General features: G+C 44.4%; 1 protein-coding gene across 7 annotated transcripts in view; it reads right to left on the bottom strand.

Moving 5' to 3' along the window:
* ASAP1 (ArfGAP with SH3 domain, ankyrin repeat and PH domain 1) overlaps nt 1-23,514 on the bottom strand; it is a 558,081-nt gene that overhangs the window by 53,636 nt on the left and 480,931 nt on the right. For all 7 annotated transcript variants that reach the window (XM_033933030.1, XM_033933029.1, XM_033933028.1 and 4 more), the window contains one exon: nt 7,095-7,155. In XM_033933030.1, coding sequence (XP_033788921.1) covers nt 7,095-7,155 — 61 coding nt within the window. The remainder of the gene's footprint in view (nt 1-7,094; nt 7,156-23,514) is intronic.

The following is a 23,514-nucleotide window of genomic DNA, read 5'->3' as shown; positions in this document are numbered from 1 at the left end:
CAATGTTCTGTTGTGGATTAGGAACTGTTATTGGACAAAAAACATAGGGAAAGGTTAAATGGCCATTTTTCTCAATTGAGGGTAAATAGTGGTGTGCCGCAGGGATCTGTACTGGGACCAGTACTATTTAACATATTTATAAATGATCTGAAAACTGGAATGACAAATGAGGTGATTAAATTTGCAGATGACACAAAACTATTCAAAGTTGTCAAAATACACGAGGTCTGTGAAAAATTACAGGAAATTGAAAGACTGGGCATTCAAATGGTAGATGAAATTTAATGTGGACAAATGCAAAGTGAATCTTGTGCCAAACAGTAAAATATATAAAGGAGTAGAGGAATAGAGTAGACCAAAACGCTGAAAAACTACTCCACTTATAAAGTAAGACTGCCGTTCACAATGCTATGATGAGCACTAGAGGAAAAAGCCTCAGATTTCTGGTGAGCAAACTAGAAAACGCTCTACCCGCAAAAAAACACCAGCATAAAAAAATCTCCGAAGTTCAATACCCATGGCAAAAAAGCAAAGCAAAACAAAACAGAATACAGGCACACTACCACACAATACACTGAATGTAAGCCTGTGTTTCTTGGTGTCTGCCACTTCTTTAAGGCAGCAGGAAAAAGCAACTACAGCACTCATTCTCTAGTCCCGATGCCTTGAAAAACTGGCAGACACCACATAATGCAGACCTATATTGGGGGACAAAGTTCAGTGTATTGTGTGACAGTGTGCCTGTATTGTTCTGTTTTTCCCCTGTGGGTATTGAACTTTGGAGGATTTTTATGCCAGTGATGTTTTGCACGTAGAGCCTTTTGTAGTTTGCTCACCAGAAATCTAAGACTTTTTCCTCTGATGCTCATTATAGTCTGGTGAATAGCAGTCTTACCATGTAAGTAGAATTATTTTTTAATTCTTTGGTCAAATGCAAAGTGATGCACATCGGGAAGAATAATTCAAATCATAGTTACCTTATACTAGGGTCCATCTTAAGAATCAGCACCCAAGAAAAAGATCTGGGTGTCATTGTAGACACTATGCTGAAATCTTCTGCCCAGTGTGTGGCTGCAGCAAAAAAAGCAAACAGGATGCTAGGAATTACTAGAAAAGGGATGGTAAATATGACCGAGAATATTATAATGTTTCTTTATCGCTCCTTGATGTATCCTCACCTTGAGTACTGCGCACAGTTCTGGTCGCCATATCTCAAAAAAGATATAGCAGAATTAGAAGAGGTTCAAATGAGAACAGCCAAAATAATAAAGGGGATGGAACTCTTTTCGTATGAGAAAAGACCAAAGAGGATGGGGCTCCATCAGATTGGAAAAGAGATGGTTGAGGGGGGATTTGATTGAGGTCTACAAAATCCTGAGTGGCATAGAACATGTAAAAGTGAATTGATTTTTGACCCTTTCAAAAAATACAAAAAACAGGGATCACTCAATGAAATTACATGAGAATACTTTTATAACAAATAGGAGAAAATAGTTTTTTACTCAAAGTATAATTAAGCTCTGGAACTTGATGCTGGAGGATGTCGTTACAGTGGTTAGCATAGCTTTAGCATTTCAAGGTTTGGACAAGTTCCTGGAGGAAATGTCCATTGTCTGCTATTGAGGCAGACATGGCTGAAACCACTGCTTTCTCTGGGCTTGGTAGCAGTGAATGTTGCTACTATTTGGGTTTCTGCCAAGTACTGTGACCAGGATTGGCCACTGTTGTAAACAGGATACTGGGCTAGATGGACCATTGGTCTGACCCAGTATAGCTGCTCTTATGTTTTGGTTTTGGATCTTTCTTTAGACTGAGGAGCTGATGTGGTTGAAAAATGCTTTGACAAGGCCAAGTCACTAATACCATCATCATACTTCCTTCTTTGAAGTCTCTTTAAAAGCTCTGAGGATAGCTTCAAGGTAGTCTTACTTGTGTCACTCAGGTAAGCAATAAGCTACAGTACATTTTCAAGGTTCAAACTGTGTGAAGCTACACCTAGAAGTAGACATCACATATACAGAAGACATGTTCTTTGCCCAAGTGCTTTTGGCTCTCTTTTTGATGATATAAGACAGTGATGGCTAACCTTTTTGAGCCCGAGTGCCCAAACTGCTGCACAAAACCAAAGAATTTCCTCAAAGTGCCAGCACGTCAATTAAACCTTAATAACAAGATTTTAGTATCTAAAAACTCTTTATAAAGTTGCCTGAACTATGTAACATCATTTTTAAAGGTTGGAATCTTTGTATTGTCAGAGAATCAATTTGATTCACAATCCTTTGGTTTTCATTTCAATTTATTGGCAATTTATAATGTTTTAATGATTTCATTCATGGGCTGAATACACACATACTTTTCTCTGTCGCCGCACTCTTTGACCAAAAGATTTGTAAGCCTGCAACCACGTCAAGATAGACTCTTTCAGCAGCTCCCCTCCCTCCCCCTTACCTTTGTGGCCAAGTCAAAATGATCTACCAATAATAAAATTTTAAAAACACAAAGCACGCTGAGAAAATGTTAATTATCATTTATATTCCGCGGGTTTTCAAAGAGGTCAAGGCAGATGACTTTATGCAATGTCACCTCAGTAACAACTATACAAAAATAGACAAATATTCCCCCTCCCTTTTTACTAAACCGCGATAGCGGTATTTAGCGCAGGGACCTGCGCTGAATGCCCCACGCTGCTCTTGAAGCTCATAGGCTCCCTGCGCTAAAAAACGCTATTGTGGTTTAGTAAAAGGGGGCCATAGTGCAAAATATAGACAGCATATATAAATTCTCAAAACGGACACATTTTGATCACTAAATTGAAAATAAAATCATTTTCCTACCTTTGGTAATTTCATCAGTCTCTGGTTGCACTTTATTCTTCTGACTGTGCATCCAATATTTCTTCCCTTTTTTCAGCCTCCTGTATGCTTTCTCTCCTCCAGACTTCATTCCCTCCCCAAACTTTTTCTTTGTTTCACCCTGCCCCCTTCTTTCTTTTTCTCTCTCTCCATACCCCCTTTCATTCTGTATGTCTGTCTTTCTCTCTCTCTCCATGCCCCATTTTCTTTGTTTCACCCAGCCCTCTTTCTTTTTTTTTTTTTTTGGCTCCCTGTCCCCCCCTTTCTTTCTTTCTCCTTGCCTTCCCCTATGCCACCACCATTGGGAAAATGCTGCCACCGCCACTGGGGAATAGGCTGCCACTGCCTCTATCGGAAACAGGCCGGCGCCGAGTTCGCCCTGCTTCTCTTCCCCACGGGGCCGACCAACTCTCGCCACTCGACGTCAATTCTAACATCGGAGAGGACGTTCTGGGCCAGCCAGGCAGCGATTGGCTGGCCCAGAACATCCTCTCCGACATCAGAATTGACGCGGGTGGCGAGAGTTGGTCGGCCCCACAGGGAAAAGCAGGAAGAACTTGGCACCGGCCTGTTCCCAATGGCGGCGGTGGCACTCAAGTGGCTAAAGAGACGCAGTTTGCCAGCCTAGGGAGAACACTGGAGGGTGGCCAGCTGTGCACCCCCTTGGGGCGTAAAACCGGGGCAGACCGCCCCACCCCCACCTTGGTATGCCACTGTCTGCACCTCATTCCCTCCCTATGACCAAAAATTCTCCTTTCTTCTATTCCCCGTGTACACAACCATCTCTTTCCCTCCCTTCCTCTCTCCCAAGTCCTTGCCTTCTGTGTCCAAAAACACATTCCCTCCCCCACCTCAGCATCTATTTCCCTCCTTTCCTCTCTCCCAAGTCCATGCCTTGTGTCCAAAAACCCATTCCCTCCCCCACCTCAGCATCTCTTTCCCTCCCTTCCTCTCTCCCAAGTCCATGCCTTCTGTGTGCAAAAACCCATTCCCTCCCCCACCTCAGCATCTATTTCCCTCCCTTCCTCTCTCCCAAGTCCATGCCTTGTGTCCAAAAACCCATTCCCTCCCCCACCTCAGCATCTATTTCCCTCCCTTCCTCTCTCCCAAGTCCATGCCTTCTGTGTCCAAAAAACCATTCCCTCCCCAACCTCAGCATCTCTTTCCCTCCCTTCCTCTCTCCCAAGTCCATGCCTTCTGTGTGCAAAAACCCATTCCCTCCCCCACCTCAGCATCTATTTCCCGCCCTTCCTCTCTCCCAAGTCCATGCCTTGTGTCCAAAAACCCATTCCCTCCCCCACCTCAGCATCTATTTCCCTCCCTTCCTCTCTCCCAAGTCCATGCCTTCTGTGCCCAAAAACCCATTCCCTCCCCCACCTCAGCATCTCTTTCCCTCCCTTCCTCTCTCCCAAGTCCATGCCTTCTGTGTGCAAAAACCCATTCCCTCCCCCACCTCAGCATCTATTTCCCTCCCTTCCTCTCTCCCAAGTCCATGCCTTGTGTCCAAAAACCCATTCCCTCCCCCACCTCAGCATCTATTTCCCTCCCTTCCTCTCTCCCAAGTCCATGCCTTCTGTGTCCAAAAACCCATTCCCTCCCCCACCTCAGCATCTCTTTCCCTCCCTTCCTCTCTCCCAAGTTCATGCCTTCTGTGTCCAAAAACCCATTCCCTCCCCCACCTCAGCATCTCTTTCCCTCCCTTCCTTTCTCCCAAGTTCATGCCTTGTGTCCAAAACGCACTCCCTCCCCCTTTTGTGTTCCCCGTTTGTCTCCCAGCCCATCTTAGCAACTTTCTCAGCAAAATGTAGCTCGAGCCGCGTAGGCTTGTCTTCTATTTCCTGCCTGTCCCGCCACGCACATATAGACGATCGGAAATCTTCCCCGACTTCAGTGCTGACGTCGGAGGGCGGGCTTTGCTTAAGCCCTCCCTCCGACGTCAGCGCTGACGTCGGGGAAGATTTCCGATCGGCTGTGTGAGCGGCAGGGCAGTCGGAGTAGAAGACGAGGCTCGCGGCTCGAGTTATATTTAACCCCGCGGGTCCCCCATCGTCCCCGTTCAGCTCTCTCTCCTGTGCACCCCCTGGTAGTACTGCCCTGATGGTGGCCCTGCTCGTGCCAGCTGCAAGGCCTTCGCGTGCCACAGTTGGCACGCGTGCCATAGGTTCGCCATCGCTGATATAAGAGGTAAACCTCCTAGGAGCATTTTGGACAACATTCTGAAGCTATTAGCTTGCTTCTTAGTCATGGTTGAAAACTTTGCTGAAAAACTGGAGGAAGCAAATTTCTGAATGAAAAGTATAAAAAAACTTGCTAGTAGGACCCCTCCCCCCATACACAACTGGATCACTAGTGCCTAACAGAATTCAGAAGATCTAAAATGGAGAGCAACGCATGATGCTGAAATGGCAGTGATTAGCCCCCTCCCCCCAAACCCCACCCCCCGAAACTTGAAAAAAATGCTTAGTTAGTGAAACAAAAGATAAAGAAAATAAATTCTGATTAAAAAGAGAAAAAAACCCAACGTGCCAAAAAAGAACAAAACAATACACTGTGAATCCAACTGAGGCTTAAATAGAAGTGTCTTCCTACAAAATCCAGAACTGAGAAGTAGCAAGTCTTAGAACGAGTCTTAGAATGAGCTCCCTCGACCCTGAAGAAAAGTTTCACTTTGAAACATGCATGTCGGGAGAGGTGAAGGAAGGACAGATCACCATTAAGCTAAGTGACGTTCATCTGGTAGAAAAATATAAGTTAAAATTATAAGTTAAAAAGAAAAAAATGCCATAAAATATGACCCTTTTAAAATAAACACTTTAATAAAGGCTGGACTGACAAAGAGTTAAGTAACCGGTGGCGTGGTGCCCGGTTGCTGTCAGAAGGTCCATATAATTGAGAAGATAACACAATATATAAGATTGAGTGTATTTGTATCCGGTGGTGGTAAAATACTAACAAAGACTAAGTATGACACAATTGGATTGAGAAAACAACAGAGACTTTGTATGTATAGGATTCCTTAATATGAGACACAATAATCCTCCTCTCTTCGGGCTACATTCACTAAGCCCACTGATCGTGTTTGCGATCGTTTAGCGACCCGATTTTTCCCTGACCCGATTCACTAACCTTGTGGCGAATCAACATCCAATCCGATCCAATCCATGCAAATGAAGGGAAGTGGCATGCAAAGTAGGAAGGGCGTGATTCACTAAACAAAATCGGGAACACCGAATGGGCTGGGCGATCCAAAAAGAAGCGACTGCGGGGATCAGTCGCTCACGTCCTTTCTGACTGTCCTGCCAGCCCTGCAGCCCTGAAATAAACTATGCAGCCCTGAAATAAACCTGCTCTCTGCCTCCCCAATTCTCCTGCTCTCTGCCTCCCGGACATAGAACTTGCTCTCTGCCTCTCCGACTCTACTGCTCTCTGCCGTGACCTGCTCTCTGCCTCCCCGTTTCTCCTGTTCTCTGTTATGACCTGCTCTCTGCCTCCCCCGACTCTCCTGCCGCCCTTCCCTGTAGTGCGAGCCCGTGGTTTTAACCCATGGGTTTAAAGCGGGGCTGCACTACGGTGTGTTCTGTTCAAGAATATGCCACAGTGCAGTCCTGTTTTAAACCAGTGGGTTAAAACCATAGGCTCGGGAGTAAAAAGCAAAAAAAAAGTTATGCCATGGGGAGCAAGCACATGCGCAGACCATCTACAGGCAAAGAAGACAGTCTGCGCATGTGTCAGGATCGCTTTTCAGCGATCCATCTGGTCGGTGTGGGGCAGGCCTCTGATTGCATTCATCTGCATAAAGGCAGTTGGTGAATGCGTTGAATCGGATCAATGCAGGTTAATGAATCTAGCCCTTCATTCCTTATTCTTTCCTGTCTTCATACTGTAGTTCAACTTTCCCTCACACTTCCTTCTTCCTGCAGCTATCTACTTCCCCTTTATTAATCTTACTTAGATAACTGTAAACTGCATTGATAAATTTGTTGAAATGTGATATATCAAATTCAAATAAAATTTGGAAACTTTTAAAAATATATTTATGCCTGGAAACATGTGTGATATCTAATGATTCTCATTGTATTTGTTTCTAAGAATCTAATAATTTTATCTTCTTCATTACATGGCAGATATAAATAATGGTAAAGGGCATGCCTAATTGAGGCTCCCTTTTATGACGCCGCTAATGCATCAGAGCTTTGATTGCCAAGGCCGGCAATAGAAAACGTCAGTTAAGAGCAAATTTACCTTGATATTCTTTCAAATTTATTTATAGCCTTTTCTGAAGATGATGAACCAAAATCATTACCTGGAAAAGCAAACAAACATCTAGTTACTAAAATTCAACTTAAAATAAATTTGTAGTATGTATTAGGTATGCATTAATATATCAAAATTACGCAGTCTTGCTGGCAGTTGGATGCAAAGAAGGAAGCAGCACTTATGAAATAGTGTTTGTTCTTAAAATAACATTAACTGTATTCTTTCAAAATTAATAATGTATAGAATTTATTCTCAAACATTAAACTAAAAATGTAAAAAAAAAAATCATACAATTGTTTAAGATAAAAGCAACAGCCAATCAGATATCTCTACTAACTATTGTACACAAACTTATGCAAAATTTCTCCTGAGGAAGAATATTATAAGGGGTAAAAGGGTTAAAAATTATAATTATTTGTAGTTTTAAAACATCACATTTTAAAATATTCAAGAGAGCTGGATCTACATTAATTGTCAATTGTAAATATTTTAATCTGCATGAACAGAGGAAAGATCATTTACAGAGCTATTTCTGCAGGTTAAAAAAAAAAAAAAGATACCTTTTTCATAAAAATAGGCTTCTATAAAAACTTCCAAACCTACATATGGGTAAAACTTATGTATGTGTAGGCATTTCACATGTACTGTTATCAAATGGAGGTGGCAGCACTCCTGGGGGCAAGAGATTGGAAGAAATTCAGAACTTTTAAAAGTATGCAAAATTTTTATTTATTTAAAAAAATTTATTACGCGCAATCATCCAACAATTCTGAGCGAGTTACAATCCAACATACTGTGTTTCCCTGAAAATAAGCCCTAGCATGATTTTCAGGGTAGCTCTTAATATAAACCGTACCCCAAAAATAAGCCCTAGTCCCTGGATTCGCTGGCAGCAGCGCTTCCCCTTGCCCCGCAGCCGAACCTCTGCTGACCCTCCATCCTTCCCTCCCATCTGAACCCTACCAACCGCGATCCCTACATACCTCCCTCCAGAGCAGCATCGGCCGGCAGCACTCTAAACAGGCTGTTTCGCGGCACTCTCTCGTCGGTGAATTCCCTCTGCTGCATCACTCATGATGTCATCAGTAACGCAGCACACGGAAGGCTCCAACAAGAGAAGGCCACAAAGCAGCCTGTTTAGAGTGCTGCCGGCTGATGCTGCTCTGGAGGGAGGTATGTAGGGATCACGGTCGGTGGGGTTCAGATGGGAGGGAAGGATGGAGGGTCAGTGGGGGTTCGGCTGCGCAGTGGGGGCAGGTGCTCAAGGGTTCTGTTGCACAAGGGATGGGAGGGAATGAGGGATAGAAAAATGCTGCAGAGGGAAGGCACAAGGGATTGGGTGAGAGGGAAGGAAAGATGCTGCACATTTGGAGGAGAGAAAGGAAAGAGGAAGAATTGGGGGTGAAGGAGAGGAAGGGAGAGATGATCATGTACAGTGGTGCCTCACACAACGAACTTAATCCGTTCCAGGAGCAAGTTTGTTATGTGAAACGTTCGTTGTGTGAAACGCGTTTTCCCATAACAATACATGTTAAAAAAAATAATTCGTTCTGTAGCATAAAATATGCTAAGATGACATAAAAAAAGATAAATTTTTGGTTATTATTTTTATTTAGATACATCTAAAAACATAATTGTTTTTTAAAACAACACACATTTTTTAAATTTAAAGACAGACTAAGTAGAGTCTAATTTTACAGTGAGAGGGCAGAGTCTCAGCGGCAAAAACTGGGACTTAACTGTTCATTTTTTTTTTTTTCTACCGTGTTTCCCCGATGATAAGGCAGGGCCATCAAATAAGACAGCCCCCCCTTTTTAGAAAAAAATGTAAAATAAGGCACCCCCCCGCAAATAAGCCACCCACCGATACCTGCGCTTACCCGAATCGGGTGGTACGGTGGGTGACTCCGTGTGGTCCCTGGCACCCCCGACACGATCGGGGCAAGAGGGAGCTCAAGCCCTCTTGCCCCCCCGACTCCCCGACACGATCGGGGCAAGAGGGAGCTCAAGCCCTCTTGCCCCCCCCGACTCCCCGACACGATCGGGGCAAGAGGGAGCTCAAGCCCTCTTGCCCCCCCCGACTCCCCGACACGATCGGGGCAAGAGGGAGCTCAAGCCCTCTTGCCCCCCCCGACTCCCCGACACGATCGGGGCAAGAGGGAGCTCAAGCCCTCTTGCCCCCCCGACTCCCCGACACGATCGGGGCAAGAGGGAGCTCAAGCCCTCTTGCCCCCCCGACTCCCCGACACGATCGGGGCAAAAGGGAGCCCAAGCCCTCTTGCCCCGCCGATTCCCCAACTCCCCGACAATATCGGGCCAGGAGGGAGCCCAAGTCCTCCTGGCCACGGCGACCCCCTAACCCCACCCTGCACTACATTACGGGCAGGAGGGATCCCAGGCCCTCCTGCCCTCGACGCAAACCCCCCCTCCCCCCAACGACCGCCCCCCCCCAAGAACCTCCGACCGCCCCCCCAGCCGACCCGCGACCCCCCTGGCCGACCCCCACGACACCCCCAACCCCCTTCCCCGTACCTTTCTGTAGTTGGCCGGACAGACGGGAGCCAAACCCGCCTGTCCGGCAGGCAGCCATCGACGGAATGAGGCCGGATTGGCCCATCCGTCCCAAAGCTCCGCCTACTGGTGGGGCCTAAGGCGCCTGGGCCAATCAGAATAGGCCCGGGAGCCTTAGGTCCCTCCTGGGGGCAGGGCCTGAGGCACATGGTCGGGTTGGGCCCATGTGCCTCAGGCCCCGCCCCCAGGAGGGACCTAAGGCTCCCGGGCCTATTCTGATTGGCCCAGGCGCCTTAGGCCCCACCAGTAGGCGGAGCTTTGGGACGGATGGGCCAATCCGGCCTCATTCCGTCGTTGGCTGCCTGCCGGACAGGCGGGTTTGGCTCCCGTCTGTCCGGCCAACTACAGAAAGGTACGGGGAAGGGGGTTGGGGGTGTCGTGGGGGTCGGCCAGGGGGGTCGCGGGTCGGCTGGGGGGGCGGTCGGAGGTTCTTGGGGGGGGGCGGTCGTTGGGGGGAGGGGGGGTTTGCATCGAGGGCAGGAGGGCCTGGGATCCCTCCTGCCCGTAATGTAGTGCAGGGTGGGGTTAGGGGGTCGCCGTGGCCAGGAGGACTTGGGCTCCCTCCTGGCCCGATATTGTGTGGGGAGTTGGGGAATCGGCGGGGCAAGAGGGCTTGGGCTCCTTTTTGCCCCGATCGTGTCGGGGAGTCGGGGGGGGGCAAGAGGGAACCAGGCGGAGAGAGGGCAGTTAAGCGCAGTGCCTGCGCGGAAGGATGCAGCTCGGGCGACTTCGTTGTGTGAAACGAAGTTCGTTGTACGGATCAAGACATAAAGTTCGTTGTGCGCAGCGTTCGCTGTGCGAGGCGTCCGTTATGCGAGGCACCACTGTACATGGAAAAAATAAGCCCTACCCCGAAAATAAGACCTAGTGTGGTTTTTGGGCCCAAAATTAATATAAAACATTGTCTTATTTTCGGGGAAACACGGTACATAATTAAAACAATGTCACAAACTACAAAAAAGACAAAACAAATCATTTCATAAACTATAACAAAACAATAGTCAGAAAATATTCATACTGATTAGCAAGTATAAATATGCAGAGGTACTTTCCCTAGAATAATTTTAAAAATTGAAGTATTAACATAATCTAACTTTGAAAATCTTGTGGCGTAAAGAGCATTCACTTACTTTTCACCAAAGTGGCAAGTATAAATTACTCCCCAATATGTCTATGAACTAAATCAGTGTTTCTCAACACGCAGTACGCGTACCGTTGGAGGTATGCAAGCTGCTTATTGGAGGTAAACAGGATGGCCACCGCGGAGAATATTTCCCTACCCACCCTTCCGGCAGTTCACATGCTACACGTAGCTGACCTGCTGACGTCTGAGGGAAGGCTTGTGTGTCAGCCAAGTGCAGCGTGTGAATCGCTGCCTGCGTGTCCCCCCATCAAGCTGCTGAAGGCAGCTGGTATGTGTGTGGCTTTAACAAGTAAGGGGACACAATCTTTTTGGGACAAAGGGAAAAAGGAGGGGGGAGGAGCACGTTGGGGCATAGGAGGGGCACGATTCTGGGATAATGGCTGGAAGGCATGGAGCACAAACTTGTCTCAGAAGGAAGGGAAATGCCATGAACATGGGACACAGAAGGAAGGGAGGAAGGGGCACTAATTTGGGACAAAGGAGGGAGGGAATAGAAAGGGAGAATTGTTGAGCATGAGTGTGTGAGTGAGAGGGAAAGAGATGGTGACACATGGGGAAAGGAAGAAAGGAAAAATAGGTATAGAGAGAGGTAGAGATACATGGGGAAGAGAAGGATGAGAGGGAGAAATGTTGGATATGGTGATAGAGAGGGGACAGAGTGAAGGGGATGCAAGGGGGAGGAATATTGGGCATAGTGATGGAGGGAGAGATGTGGCATGGTGCTGGAGAGGGGCGATAGAAGGAGAAATGGGCATGGGGCTGGTGGGCAGTGGTGAAAAATGCTGCACATGATCCAGGGGATGAGAGAGGGAGAAATGTTGGACTCATGGAGGGACAGAGGCATGTTGGTTGAGGAAGGGAATGAGGTCTGGAGGAGAGGAAGCGTGCAGGAGGCAGAAAGAAATATTAGATGAACAGTCAGAAGAAAGTGCAACCAGAGACTCATGAAATCACCAGCCAACAAAGGGAGGAAACTAAACCATTTAATGGCATACTGAGTCAGACTGAAGGTCCATCAAGCCTAGTATCCTGTTTCCAGCAGTGGCCAACCCAGGTACCAAGTATCTAGCTAGATCCCAAATAGTAAACAGATTTTATACTGCTTATTCTAGGAATAAGCACTGGATTTCCTCAAGCTATCTCAATAATGGCCCATGGACTCCTCTTTTAGGAAATTATCCAAACCTTTTTTAAACCTCGCTAAGCTAACTGATTTCACCACATTCTCCGGCAACGAATTCCAGATTTTAATTACATGTTGTGTAAAGAAATATTTTCTCTGGGCATTTGCCCCTTAAAGGGGAGTCTGCTTAAAGAAGCTTTCAGGGCTGGTTTTAGATATACTGGAACCCAGGGCAGAAATTAAGAAGGGGACCCCGATCCCCTCTCTGAACCCTCCCCCCGATATCCTCACCTCCCATTACTACCACACATAAAACAACTTTACATGACTTCTTTACATACGAAACATAGACAGACCTTTGCCAAATATAGAACAAGGGATCACAAATAGAAATTGAATTGGAACCTCAAGAAATTAAACTCAGCAAGTATTACAACACTGGAGAAATAAAAACAGATATGCACTTCTTTCTGTACAGAACACACAGAAATCTCAAGCCTAGATCCACCAAAAATTAGCAATTTCCCTTGTTGTGGCTGGTTGGGATCCCAAAACCCTGCAGCTAGCAGCAGTGTCTCAGAACTGCCATCAGCTGCAGAGCTTGAAGATTTCTAGCCACCAAACTAGAAGAAGAGATCTTCAGCTGGCAACAGTGGCGTACCAAGGGGGGGGGAGGGTCTGCCCCAGGTGCAAGCCATGATGGGGATATTCCCGGTCTTGGAGTCATGGTCCGGGTACTTCCCTTCTCACAGCCTGGTCCCAAGCCTCTGGGTAGTCCCCTTGGCCCAGCATGTTCCCAGCCTTCTTGCCTGTCCGGTCCGATGGCCCTTTACCTTCTGTGAAGATGAAAAAACTGCTGGCCTTGGCAGTGATTCAGCTACATCGCCCGCGGCTCCCCTTCCTGCTTTCCGCATCTGTCAATGATGCAACTTCCTGTTTCCGCCTGGGTGGTTTGCAGCAGAGGCAGACACGGAAAGCAGGAAGGGGAGTCGCAGGCAACATAGCTGAATCAATGCCGAGGCTGGCAGTTTTTTCAGCTTCATGGAAGGTAAAGGGCCATCGGACCGGACAGGCGAGAAGGCTGGGAACATGCTGGGCCACGGGAACTACCCAGAGCCTTGGGACCGGGCTGTGAGAAGGGAAGTTCCCAGACCATGACTCCCAGGCCAGGACACCCCTCTCATGGCTTGCACCTGGGGGAACATTACTAAAAATATTTTTTTACATTAGGGTGTGTGTTTGTCAAAAATGATGGCAGGGGTGTCAAAAAACAATGGGCCCCGGGTGTCACATACCCTAGGTACACCACTGGCTGGCAAGGCTTTGGGAAGCCCACCAACTTAGGTATTTATATTTTGCATTTGGGTAGGAGGCATGGGGCATGGGAGTGTGTGGCACAGTGGTTAAAGTTACAGCCTCAGCACCCTGTGGGTTCAAACTCACACTGCTCCTTGTGACCCTGGGCAAGTCACTTAATACCCCATTATCCCAGGTTAGATTGTGATTCCGGGACAGACAGGAAAAATGCTTGAGTACCTGAATAAATTCATGTAAATCGCTGGACCCAAGTTTTTGATTTGTCCCTGCCCTTGTGCTCATGACATTTAGATAGAGGCTGGTCATCACTACTATTTGCTACCAAATGTATTTTGTTTTTCCATTTTTTATTTGCTGGATGAGGGAAATTTGTTGTGAGTTATGAGTTGAGCACCCCCCAATCATTTTCAAAAGTTATCTCCTATGGTGTTAAGTGTCTAATACACTTTAATATAAACAGATTGCCTTAATGTGCAACTAGTCACTCTCTACTTCCCCTCCCAGTGTGTCAGATTCATACTCTCATTCTCTCTCTGTCCTTCCATTCAAACCATTTATAGCAGTTTTCTCCAATCAGTCCCTCTTTTCCTTTTAACCCTGGGCAAATCACTCAATCCTCCATTGCCCCAGGTATGTTAGATAGATTGTGAGCTCACTGGGACAAATAGGGAAAATGTAGATCGCCTAGATAACCTTGATAGGCGGTAGATAAATACCTGAATAAATAAATTTTTAATAGTAAACAAAATGCAATCAGATCATAAGATGAATGATGTTCAAAACCAAATATACTTAGATACAAAAGCTAAACATATAAGAAATTACTTCCATTCAAATCTACAGTACAGCAATAGGAAGAAAAAAAAGTAGAGCGTATTTTCCAACACTTCAATTAGCAATAAAAAAAAGAAATCCAGGACAAATGTTCAATATTAATCTTATCCCTAAAGGATATTGTCTTTCTTCGAACCAATTCAATTCTCAGATGACAACGCATTAACCCCCCTTGGCTTCTTGAGAAAGAAAAAACTTCTCTAATTGTAAAAGATCAAGAAACGTATACTGTATTCCTTTCCCAGAAAATTTACCTGACAAAGTCTAGGAAACTTCAAGAAGGTGGTCATGCCTAGGGACAGAGCTCTAGGCCTTAAGAAAATCCCAGTGGATCATCTGGGTCCTATGGGATACATCAGGAAAAACATTAATTTGAAAACCATGAAAATGGACTGACCTGTTCCTGAATAAATTTATTAATACCTTGCTCCTGTCCTTACTACTTCTGAAAGTAACCCTTAAGGTTTCCAAGTTTATTTAAAATTTGATAAACTGTAGTGTACAATATAAATACAAATAAAATACTTAAAAATAACAAATACAGATGACTCAGGGGGTTAATACACGACATGACATACACAAACATATGGAGTAAGGGAAAGAACTACAATAATTGAAAGTAAAGAACAAAAAAGGGGAAAAACAAATGGCAGGGGAAATAGATAGATCTTCCTGTTGTCCTAAAAAGGACAGTTAAGTTCCATATGCATCATTAAATAGGAAAGTTTTAAATTTTGACTTGAAGTGATTCAATGTTGCTTCTTCTCTTAAATAACCCCATATGGACTTCTATAGAGAAGGGGCAGTAACTGAGAATATATTAAGACGCGTGGAGGGGCATAATTGAAAGGAACGTTTAAGTCCGTTTTTGTCTAAGTCGCAAGTTGTTCAAAGTAAAAAACAACTTAGAATACATTTTCGAAAAATACATCCAAATTTTTTTCTGTTTCGAAAATTGACTAAGTATACGCCCCTTTGATCTGATCATCCAAGTCACTAAATCGTCCATCTTTATACCACATTTTTGTCCAACTTTTCGTCCAAGTCAAAAACACCTAGAACAAGCCCTTGGACGTGGGAGGGGTCTGCAAAGTGATGGACTGAACACCCAGACATGGCACCTAAATAGTGGGGTACCTTACAGGGCACTGATGTGAACTTCACAAAAAGGGTGCCATGTCTTTTTTTCACTACAGCTCCCTTATTGGTCATGGTGAGCCCCCCAAACCACCTCCAGAATCTCCTAGACCCATTTATCTACCACCCCAATAGCCCTTATGGCTGCAGGAGCCACTTATATGCCAGTACAAAAGGGTTTTGGGAGTGTATAGGGGAGTGCACATATTTCAATATCAATACAGTGATTACAGGGGCTTATGGGCATTGGTCCTCCTCTCCATGGGTCCTTAATCCACCCCCAAGACGGCTTAAGACACCTTTGTGCAGCACGACTAGGCTTTCCTATGCCAGGCTGCCCGGTGATGATGTTCAGGAGGCACAATTTTCAAGTTGTGATTAATACTTTTATGTGGGTGGGGGGGTTGGTGATCACTGGGGTAGTGTGGGGGGGGGGTCTGTATTATGTGTTTGCAGTGCTTATCTGGTCACTTTGTTTAGGTGGTTTTTTGTGACTTAGACCATGTTTTAAATGGTCTAAGTCACAACGTCCAAGTTCCGTCGATCCTGTGCTGTATAACTTTCGGTTATACATGCAGTATGATAATGTTGGAAAAAAAGCAGAAATAAGTTCAGTACCTGATATTGTAACAAGAAGCAGATCTTCAATAGTTAGCTCAGATGGCTCTGAAGGGCCGAGTTCCATGGCAGAACTTGGATTGAAAGGGCGGGAAGGATGTCCCCTGATGATTTTAAATGCCAGCTCAAAGCTCCACCTCTCAATCAGAATCTACTTCTTTTCCAGTCCACAGCACAGTACAGGGTAAATTGTGTCTCTCCTCAGCAGCAGAACTTGATTTTAAAGAGTGTCGTCCACCCCCTCCCCGACCTCAGATGCCAGCTTAAAACTCAGCCTCTCAACAGGGATCTCCTTCTCCTCTGGTCCACTGCTCAATGCAGTGTAAATTGCCTCTCTCTCCTTCCAGCCCTTCTATTCCCTCAGCCCATCTACACCATTCCTCCATTTTTTTCATTTTTCCAAATTTCATCTCTCCCCTCCATCCTCCCTCTGTACTTTTTCAATTTTCTTCTTCTGTATAAGCATAATTTGATGCTTTATATTTGGGGGCAAGGAATTGAATTGCTCTTCACCTGCTCTACTGCTTAAATATTTTTAACCTGATCTGCTCCTCATTTTCCCCTTTTCCAGCCATTTTCCTCCATTCCTCAGCAAAGTTCAATGCACTTTTCCCTAACTAGGGCTAGATGCACAAAGTCAGCGATAGTCTAACAGTTTTGACCAGTTTAGGAACAATTGCATTTGCCGACCCGATGCAGAAAATGGCTCAACACCTGATTTCCTGCACAATCTCTCATTCTCTGATCCAGCCATGCAAATAAGCTCATTAATACTGAAATACCATGTAAACTAGCAGAGCGATTGATGCTCTAATATGACTTATTGATGTACCAAAAAAAAGTGATTGCTTTTAGCAATACCAAAATACCTGTCTTAGCTGTCCCCAACATTCCCCTGATGAACCGGCACTGGGGACCCCCCTGTGCCAGGGAAAAGCAGGAGGGATGCCCACTCTCTTCTGTCATATTGACCCCTCCTCCCTACATGAAAAAAAAATTGGCAGGAGGGATGCCCACTCCCTCCTGCCATGACGCCCCCCCTCACCTTAGTTGAAGTCTTGAGCAGGAGAGAAGCTCGGTCTCTCCTGCTCCTAGGCCTGCCAATCCAAAATGGAAGGCCTTCCCCTCCCCATGGTGGTCATAATATCAATGAATTGGGCCTCCATGATCGACCGCAGCGAAGCCGACAAGGAGGGAGCCGCACCCGAAGTGGGACCTCCTGAACGGTCTTCGTGGTCCCGAGTGGTCGAGTGCTTAGGCTTAGAAGCTTTTGGCACTTTGATAACCACCAGGGGGATGGTCTGAGGAGGTACCTGATCTGAGGAGACTGAAGGAGGCACCGGAGCAGGAGGCCTGCTTCAAGAGACCCGAGGCAGCAGGAGTAGACGACGACTTTGCAGGTACAGGCGAAGCGGCAGTCGAAGCCGAAGCAGCTTCCATCTTGAACATCGACTCCCACAGGAAACAGCGACGCTTAAAAGCACGTGCTATGAGAGTGGAACAAGGCCGGCACGATTTCGGAATATGTTCTGGACCAAGACACTGCAGGCAGCGTCGATGCGGGTCCGTCAACGAAATCACGCACTGGCACTTGCTGCACTTTTTAAAAACGGTAATCGGCCGGGACATAGGCCAAAAAAGCTCTGCCGCGAGATCGAAGGAGCGGAGCCTCAGCCACGCGGCCAACCCGGTCGAATCTCTGGAAAAAATTAAAAAAAAAAAAAAGAAACGAATGTATAAAACACACGATAAAGAGTAAAATAACCCAAAACCGCGGTACTAGAAGGCAAGAACACGGGTTCACTCAGCGCAGAGAATTGAAGCAAAACTTCTCAGCTCCGCGGAAAGAAAAGAACTGAGGAGGTACGCCCGGAGCATCGGGCAGGAAGGCACTCGCGCATGCGCGGTGCGAGCATCTCGAAATTTCTGAAGTTTCTTCAAGCAAGTATGCTTGTGAGACGTCCACATCGGGGCTCTGTCGGTTGACATCACCCACTAGTGAGAATACCTGCCTGCTTGTCCTGGGATAAAGGAGTTCTCTTTTTGCAAGACAAAACACCTGCTCACAAGGTTGGCAAAACGATGGATGTTTTGATGCAGTTGGGAATTCAGTGCATAGACCATCTGCCCTACTCACCGGATCTTGCTCCATCTGACTATTTTCTGTTTCAAACCTTAATAAGAGTTTGAAAGGGTGACAATTTTTGAGTGATTCGAAAGTGAATGCAGCAACAGAGTAGTATTTCAATTACCAAACATCATCACATTTTTTGGAAGGGTTACAGAAACTTTAGACATGATGTGCCAAGTTTGTTAAACTTAGGGGTGAATATGTGGAATAACTTGTAAGTTTCATGGCTCCATGTCATTCCATTCTTGGTTGGGAACGGCTTATAGATTTGAACTGTGAGTATAAACATCTAAAAATTATCCTTTTGTTGTTTGTTCTTTTTTTTCTCCCTAATCTCACCCCTCTTGCCACTTCCATCCCTTTCTTCACCCCTTAGTGCTTCTTCCCTGCAATCTGATTTTCTCTCTTCTCAGAACCCTTTTCTCAGATCTCACCTATTAACCTCCTCCTCTTTGAATGTCACACAGTTCCTCTCCGCTTCTTTCTTCAGCCCAATCCTCACCCACTACTCTTTGTATCACAGCCCATGCCCCAACTTACATTCACTTTAGCTCTGTTCTCCCTTTCACAGTCCATATCTATTCATTCATTTTTCTCTCTCACAACCTATCACAGTGCCTGTGTCAACTCTTTCCTTTTCCTGCTTCGCTATCATTTCCTCATTCCTTTCCCAGAGCCTCCCTCAGCACTTCCCACTCTCTATGGTAGACCAAAGCCTGTCTGACCTACACGCTGCTCTCTCTCCTCTGTTCCCTGCTATGAGCCCATTGCTCAGCTATTCCTTAGTCAACCAATAGCTGCAGGCAGGGCCGGTATTAGACATGCCGAGGTCCAGGGCAGATATTATTTATTTAAAAAATTTATAATCCGCTTTATCAACATTTCTAGGTGGATTCCAACAAAGTATTAAGAGGTTTACAAAACTAAAATATTAGGCACATTAACTTCCCTCACTGTCCCAAACGAGCTCACAATCTAAAGTGCCTAGCAGAAAAATATAATTTGTATGAAAGATAAATTGAAAAGAAAAACATCAGAATACTGGAACATTAGTTCTAATAAAATAAGTAAATGTATAAGTTACAATTACAAAAAACTGAAAACAAAAGAAAATAACAAAAGAAAAAAATGCAGATATTAAGCAAACTCAGGAAATGTTATAAATGAAATAAATAAGTTCCTGCACAAGCTTTGTTTCAGTCCAATGGAATGCCATAACTTCACTACTCAGTCAAAAAGTAATCAAGGATCAATAAACTCAACAATACTTATATGTTGAGTGACTACAAATAATTGATGCAGTTTTGAAAGAAGTCACTCTGTAAAGTCTTACGAAATGACCTGTATATAATTCTTATCCACTCCTAATCGAACTCTGCTCAGAGAAATGAAGGCAGTTACCACCGCCTCACCACCCAATCATTGCAGTGTTCAATATGGTCAGAACTTAATTCAACTTTTTGAAAAGGGTGTTGTCTCAAAAACTTTGAAAGAAGTCACTTTTTCACTCACAACTTAATTCCTTTCCGTACTCCAATGCTTACTCCACTACTGGCAAAGCAGGGGAGGATCCAAGGAACAACCAGCACTTGAGAGCACAGTGCCAGACAGTCTCCACACATATTTTTCAGCCAAAGTGGCCACCAGGTCTCAGCTAGATGAGGAAGAGGACCATTATTGAGGCCTTACAAGGACATGATAGGCCTTGATGTTATCCCAGTCATTGGCAGAAAGGACTGTTGGCTACATCCCAAAGCAGCAGATCACAGAGAGTCATCTCCCCCTACATGCTGAAACAAACAAAATTTGGGGAGTGGCGGGGAGGGGGGGGGAAGGGTAGGAGAGTGAGAGAAACAGGCAGTCGCCAAGACAGGAGATGGCCCAAGGCTAAGTAAATAATAAACTTCTAGTCCACCTGATCCCCTCCCTTCATTCCATTACTGCTACACATAAAAACAACTTTAAATGATCTCTTCACACAGACCTTTACCAAATACAGAACTGGGAACACCAAGAAATTAAACTCAGCAAGAGAAATAAAAACAGATATGCACTTTTCGTACTGAACACACAGGGATCCTGGGCCCATGATCTCTTAAAATTAGCCACCTCCCTTGCCATTGAGGAGGCTTTGTAATTTTTGATGGAGTGCAAAATTGATCCACTTGTACCTGTTCTACTCTACTCAGGATTTTGAAGACTTCAATCATATCTCCCCTCAGCCGTCTCTTTTCCAAGCTGAAGAGCACTAACATTTTTAGTCTTTCCTCATACAAGAGGAGTTCCATCCCCTTTATTATCTTGGTTGTTCTTCTTTGAACCTTTTCTAGTGCTGCTATATCTTTCTCGAGATAAGGAGACCAGAATAGAATGCAATACTCCAGGTGAGATTGCACCATGGAGCGATATAGAGACATTATAACTTTCTCAGTCTTGTTAACCATCCCTTTTAAAATAATTCCTAGTATCTTTGCTTTTTTGGCTGCTGCTGCACATTGGGCCAAAGATTTCATTGTACTGTCTGCAATGACACCCAGATCTTTTTCTTGTGTGCTAACCCCCAAAGCGGACCCTTGCATCTGGTAACTGTGATTTGCCACTTGGATGTCCAATTTCCTAAGGTTTGCCTGCAATTTTTCACAATCTGCATGCGTTTTAACAACTTTGAACAGTTTAGTGTCATTTGCAATTTAATCACCTCACTCGTCTTTCCAATTTCCAGATCATTTATAAATAAGTTAAATAGCACTGGTCCTAGTACAGATCCATGTGGCACTCCACTGTTTACTCTCCTTCATTGAGAAAAATGACCATTTAACCCTACCCTCTGTTTTCTATCCACATCTGAACATTCTCTTTAACATATCCCATGACTCTTTAATTTTCTCAGGCTCCTCTCATGAGGAACTTTATCAAAAGCGTTCTGAAAATCTAGATACACTACATCAACCAGGAAGAACTTTGCATCATTGGGGGTGAACTACAGCAAAAGAAAAGCAGGGAGGATGATGCATGCAGCACTTCAGAATCGCTGCTACGGTCAGTTTGTCAGCAGAATGGGGAAGGCAAAGTTGGACCGGTGCCAAAAGAAGGGTGAAGTCATACTGGCCCACAGGATGCCCCCCCCCCCCCCCCGAGCTGTGGGGCTGAGGGCAGTTGCCCTGTTTGCCTTCTCCTAATGCTAGCCCTGGCTAGAGAGGGAGGCAGGACAATTAGCTTAGGAGACATCAACCTTCTTTCCTATTGGCTGGGTAAAAACTATCTCCTAAGCCTCTGGTCATATCTCCCTTGCAACTTATTGGCTGGCCGAGGAATGGCTGACCAACATGCTTCAGGGAGAGCTGGAAGCAGTAGCTGGAGAGAGACAGCCTTACTTCCTGCATTCCCCTTCAGCTTTATATCAGGAAGATTTTAGCTCTGAAATCTGAGCAGTGTTGCAAAAAAATATTGGGGGTGTTCTAGCACCCACAGAGCTGGCGCCTATGCTTAACACTATGGGGCCCTTAAGTATGCTTCCTAGTAAGCGGGTGTTAACTAGATGAAAATTTCCTTTTGATTTTAAATAGTTTGTACTTTACACAAACTATATATATTTCCTCACAGACATAATGGATAGTGTCAACACTTTCCAGGATAAAGGGACTGTCTTTACTGATTCCTAACAAATTAAGAGAATCATTTTAAAGAAATGGTTTAAAAAATGTTTTATCCTCTAGTGCTTTCAAATTTAGATTCAAGATTCTTTATTTTTTATATACCGTCTATAAAAAATACATATCTAGACGGTGTACATTATAAAAAAAATTATAAAAACAATTAAAGGAAGCAAATAAAAAAACAGTAGTTTATCAAATGTTAAAAATACTGGACAAATTTAAATTAACATACATGAGACGAAAGGATAGTAGGGGAGAGAGAGGTTGTTTAAAATACATCGAAGTAAAATTAATAATAAAAAAAAAGGACGGTAAATGGGGAGTGGTAAAAACAACAGGAGAGGATCAGTTTAAGAAAAAGTGTTAGATATTTCAAAAATACTTATGAATCAGGAAGTTTAAAAGTGGAGTCTGATGCTAGAGAATGAAAGCATCTTTAAAGAGGAAAGTTTTAAGTTTAATTTTAAATTTTTTGGGGGAATTCTCTAAAGAATGTTGAGTGGAAGGGCATTCCACAAAGAGGGGGCGGTAACTGAGAAGATGGATTTGCGAGTGATGTCATGAAACAGTTCCCGGATTGACGGTATAGAAAGTAAATTTTGATTATTTGATCGGAGGACCCCTTGATGATGAGTAGGGGATCAAAAGTTTGTCTATAAATGCCGGTTGATTAGAGTTTTTAGTTTTGAAGGTGAGGAGAAGTATTTTATAGGAAAGATGATGAGAAACAGGTAACCAATGTGCTTTACGAAAAAGAGGGGTGACATAACAGCAGTATTTTGTAATAATTGTAAACGACGGATTTCTTTCTGGATTGTGCCTTGATAGAGGGCATTACAGTAATCAATAGTTGAGATTACTAGGGAGTGAATCAAGATATTAATAGAGGAATGGTCAAGAAAAGAGGAAATAGAATGGATGAGCCTGAGCTTATGAAAGCATTTCTGCATTTGTTGATGGAAAGTAAGATCCCTGTCTAGAATGACTCCAAGGAGTTTAACTTTGTATTTATTATATTTATATTTAATTTATATTTATTAAACTGGTGAATACCAGATTATGAAATGCTAAAAAAAAAAAATAAAAATTCATTCCTTTTTTTGGGTTTATAATTTACTCCACCAAATCACGTTCAAGTACTGCCTCTTCAAAATTATTATTTCCTGGCAATATCTGAAGCAGGAAAACATTTTCTAAACTATTTTGATTTTGCACACTGTAGATGTAATTTCTGTTTGATTGTTGCACTTATTTTCAGTCCATAAACTGAAACACATTCTTTGCTATTCTCAGTACTGAACAATCCAGTAACAGGGCATGTTAGACACTGTGATATAAAAACTATTAATAATGTAAAATAAATGGGGGGGGGGGGGGGGGTGCGCTGCTGAGCCCGCGAGGAATGGCAGCTTAATTGCAGAGCTCCTGCAACCATTCACGGAATCTTAAACTACTGCACTCTAATTGAATTCAAATAAGATTTTCTTACCACCTTAAAGTGCACATTATAATCCTGATCATTCCAATAACTGGAGGTAATGGCTGATAAAAAACTAAACAAACGCCACAAACCTGATCCCCCATCGCCATCGAAAGCGCCGCTGCTGGGTGCGGAAAGTGAAAGTAACAAGGAGATCTTAGCGAACTTCGAGAGTTGAAAGAACTGGTCACCGATACCAAATCGGCTACGGATGAAATAAATGATAAGCTTAGAAACCTGACGGCGAACCTTACTCAGCTTCAGACATGAGTTCACACGTTAGAAGGCAAGATGGATGCCACCACTCAAAACGTGGCCGAACTACGCAAACAGACACACCACATCTCTCTTTTAGAGACCGAATTGGAAGACAATAACAACAGATTGCGTAGAT

This window comes from Geotrypetes seraphini, chromosome 2, assembly GCF_902459505.1.
Source record: "Geotrypetes seraphini chromosome 2, aGeoSer1.1, whole genome shotgun sequence".
Taxonomy (NCBI): Eukaryota; Metazoa; Chordata; class Amphibia; order Gymnophiona; family Dermophiidae; genus Geotrypetes; species Geotrypetes seraphini.
The sequence above is the reverse complement of the archived record's forward strand: the minus strand, read 5'-3'. Positions and strand labels throughout refer to the sequence as shown.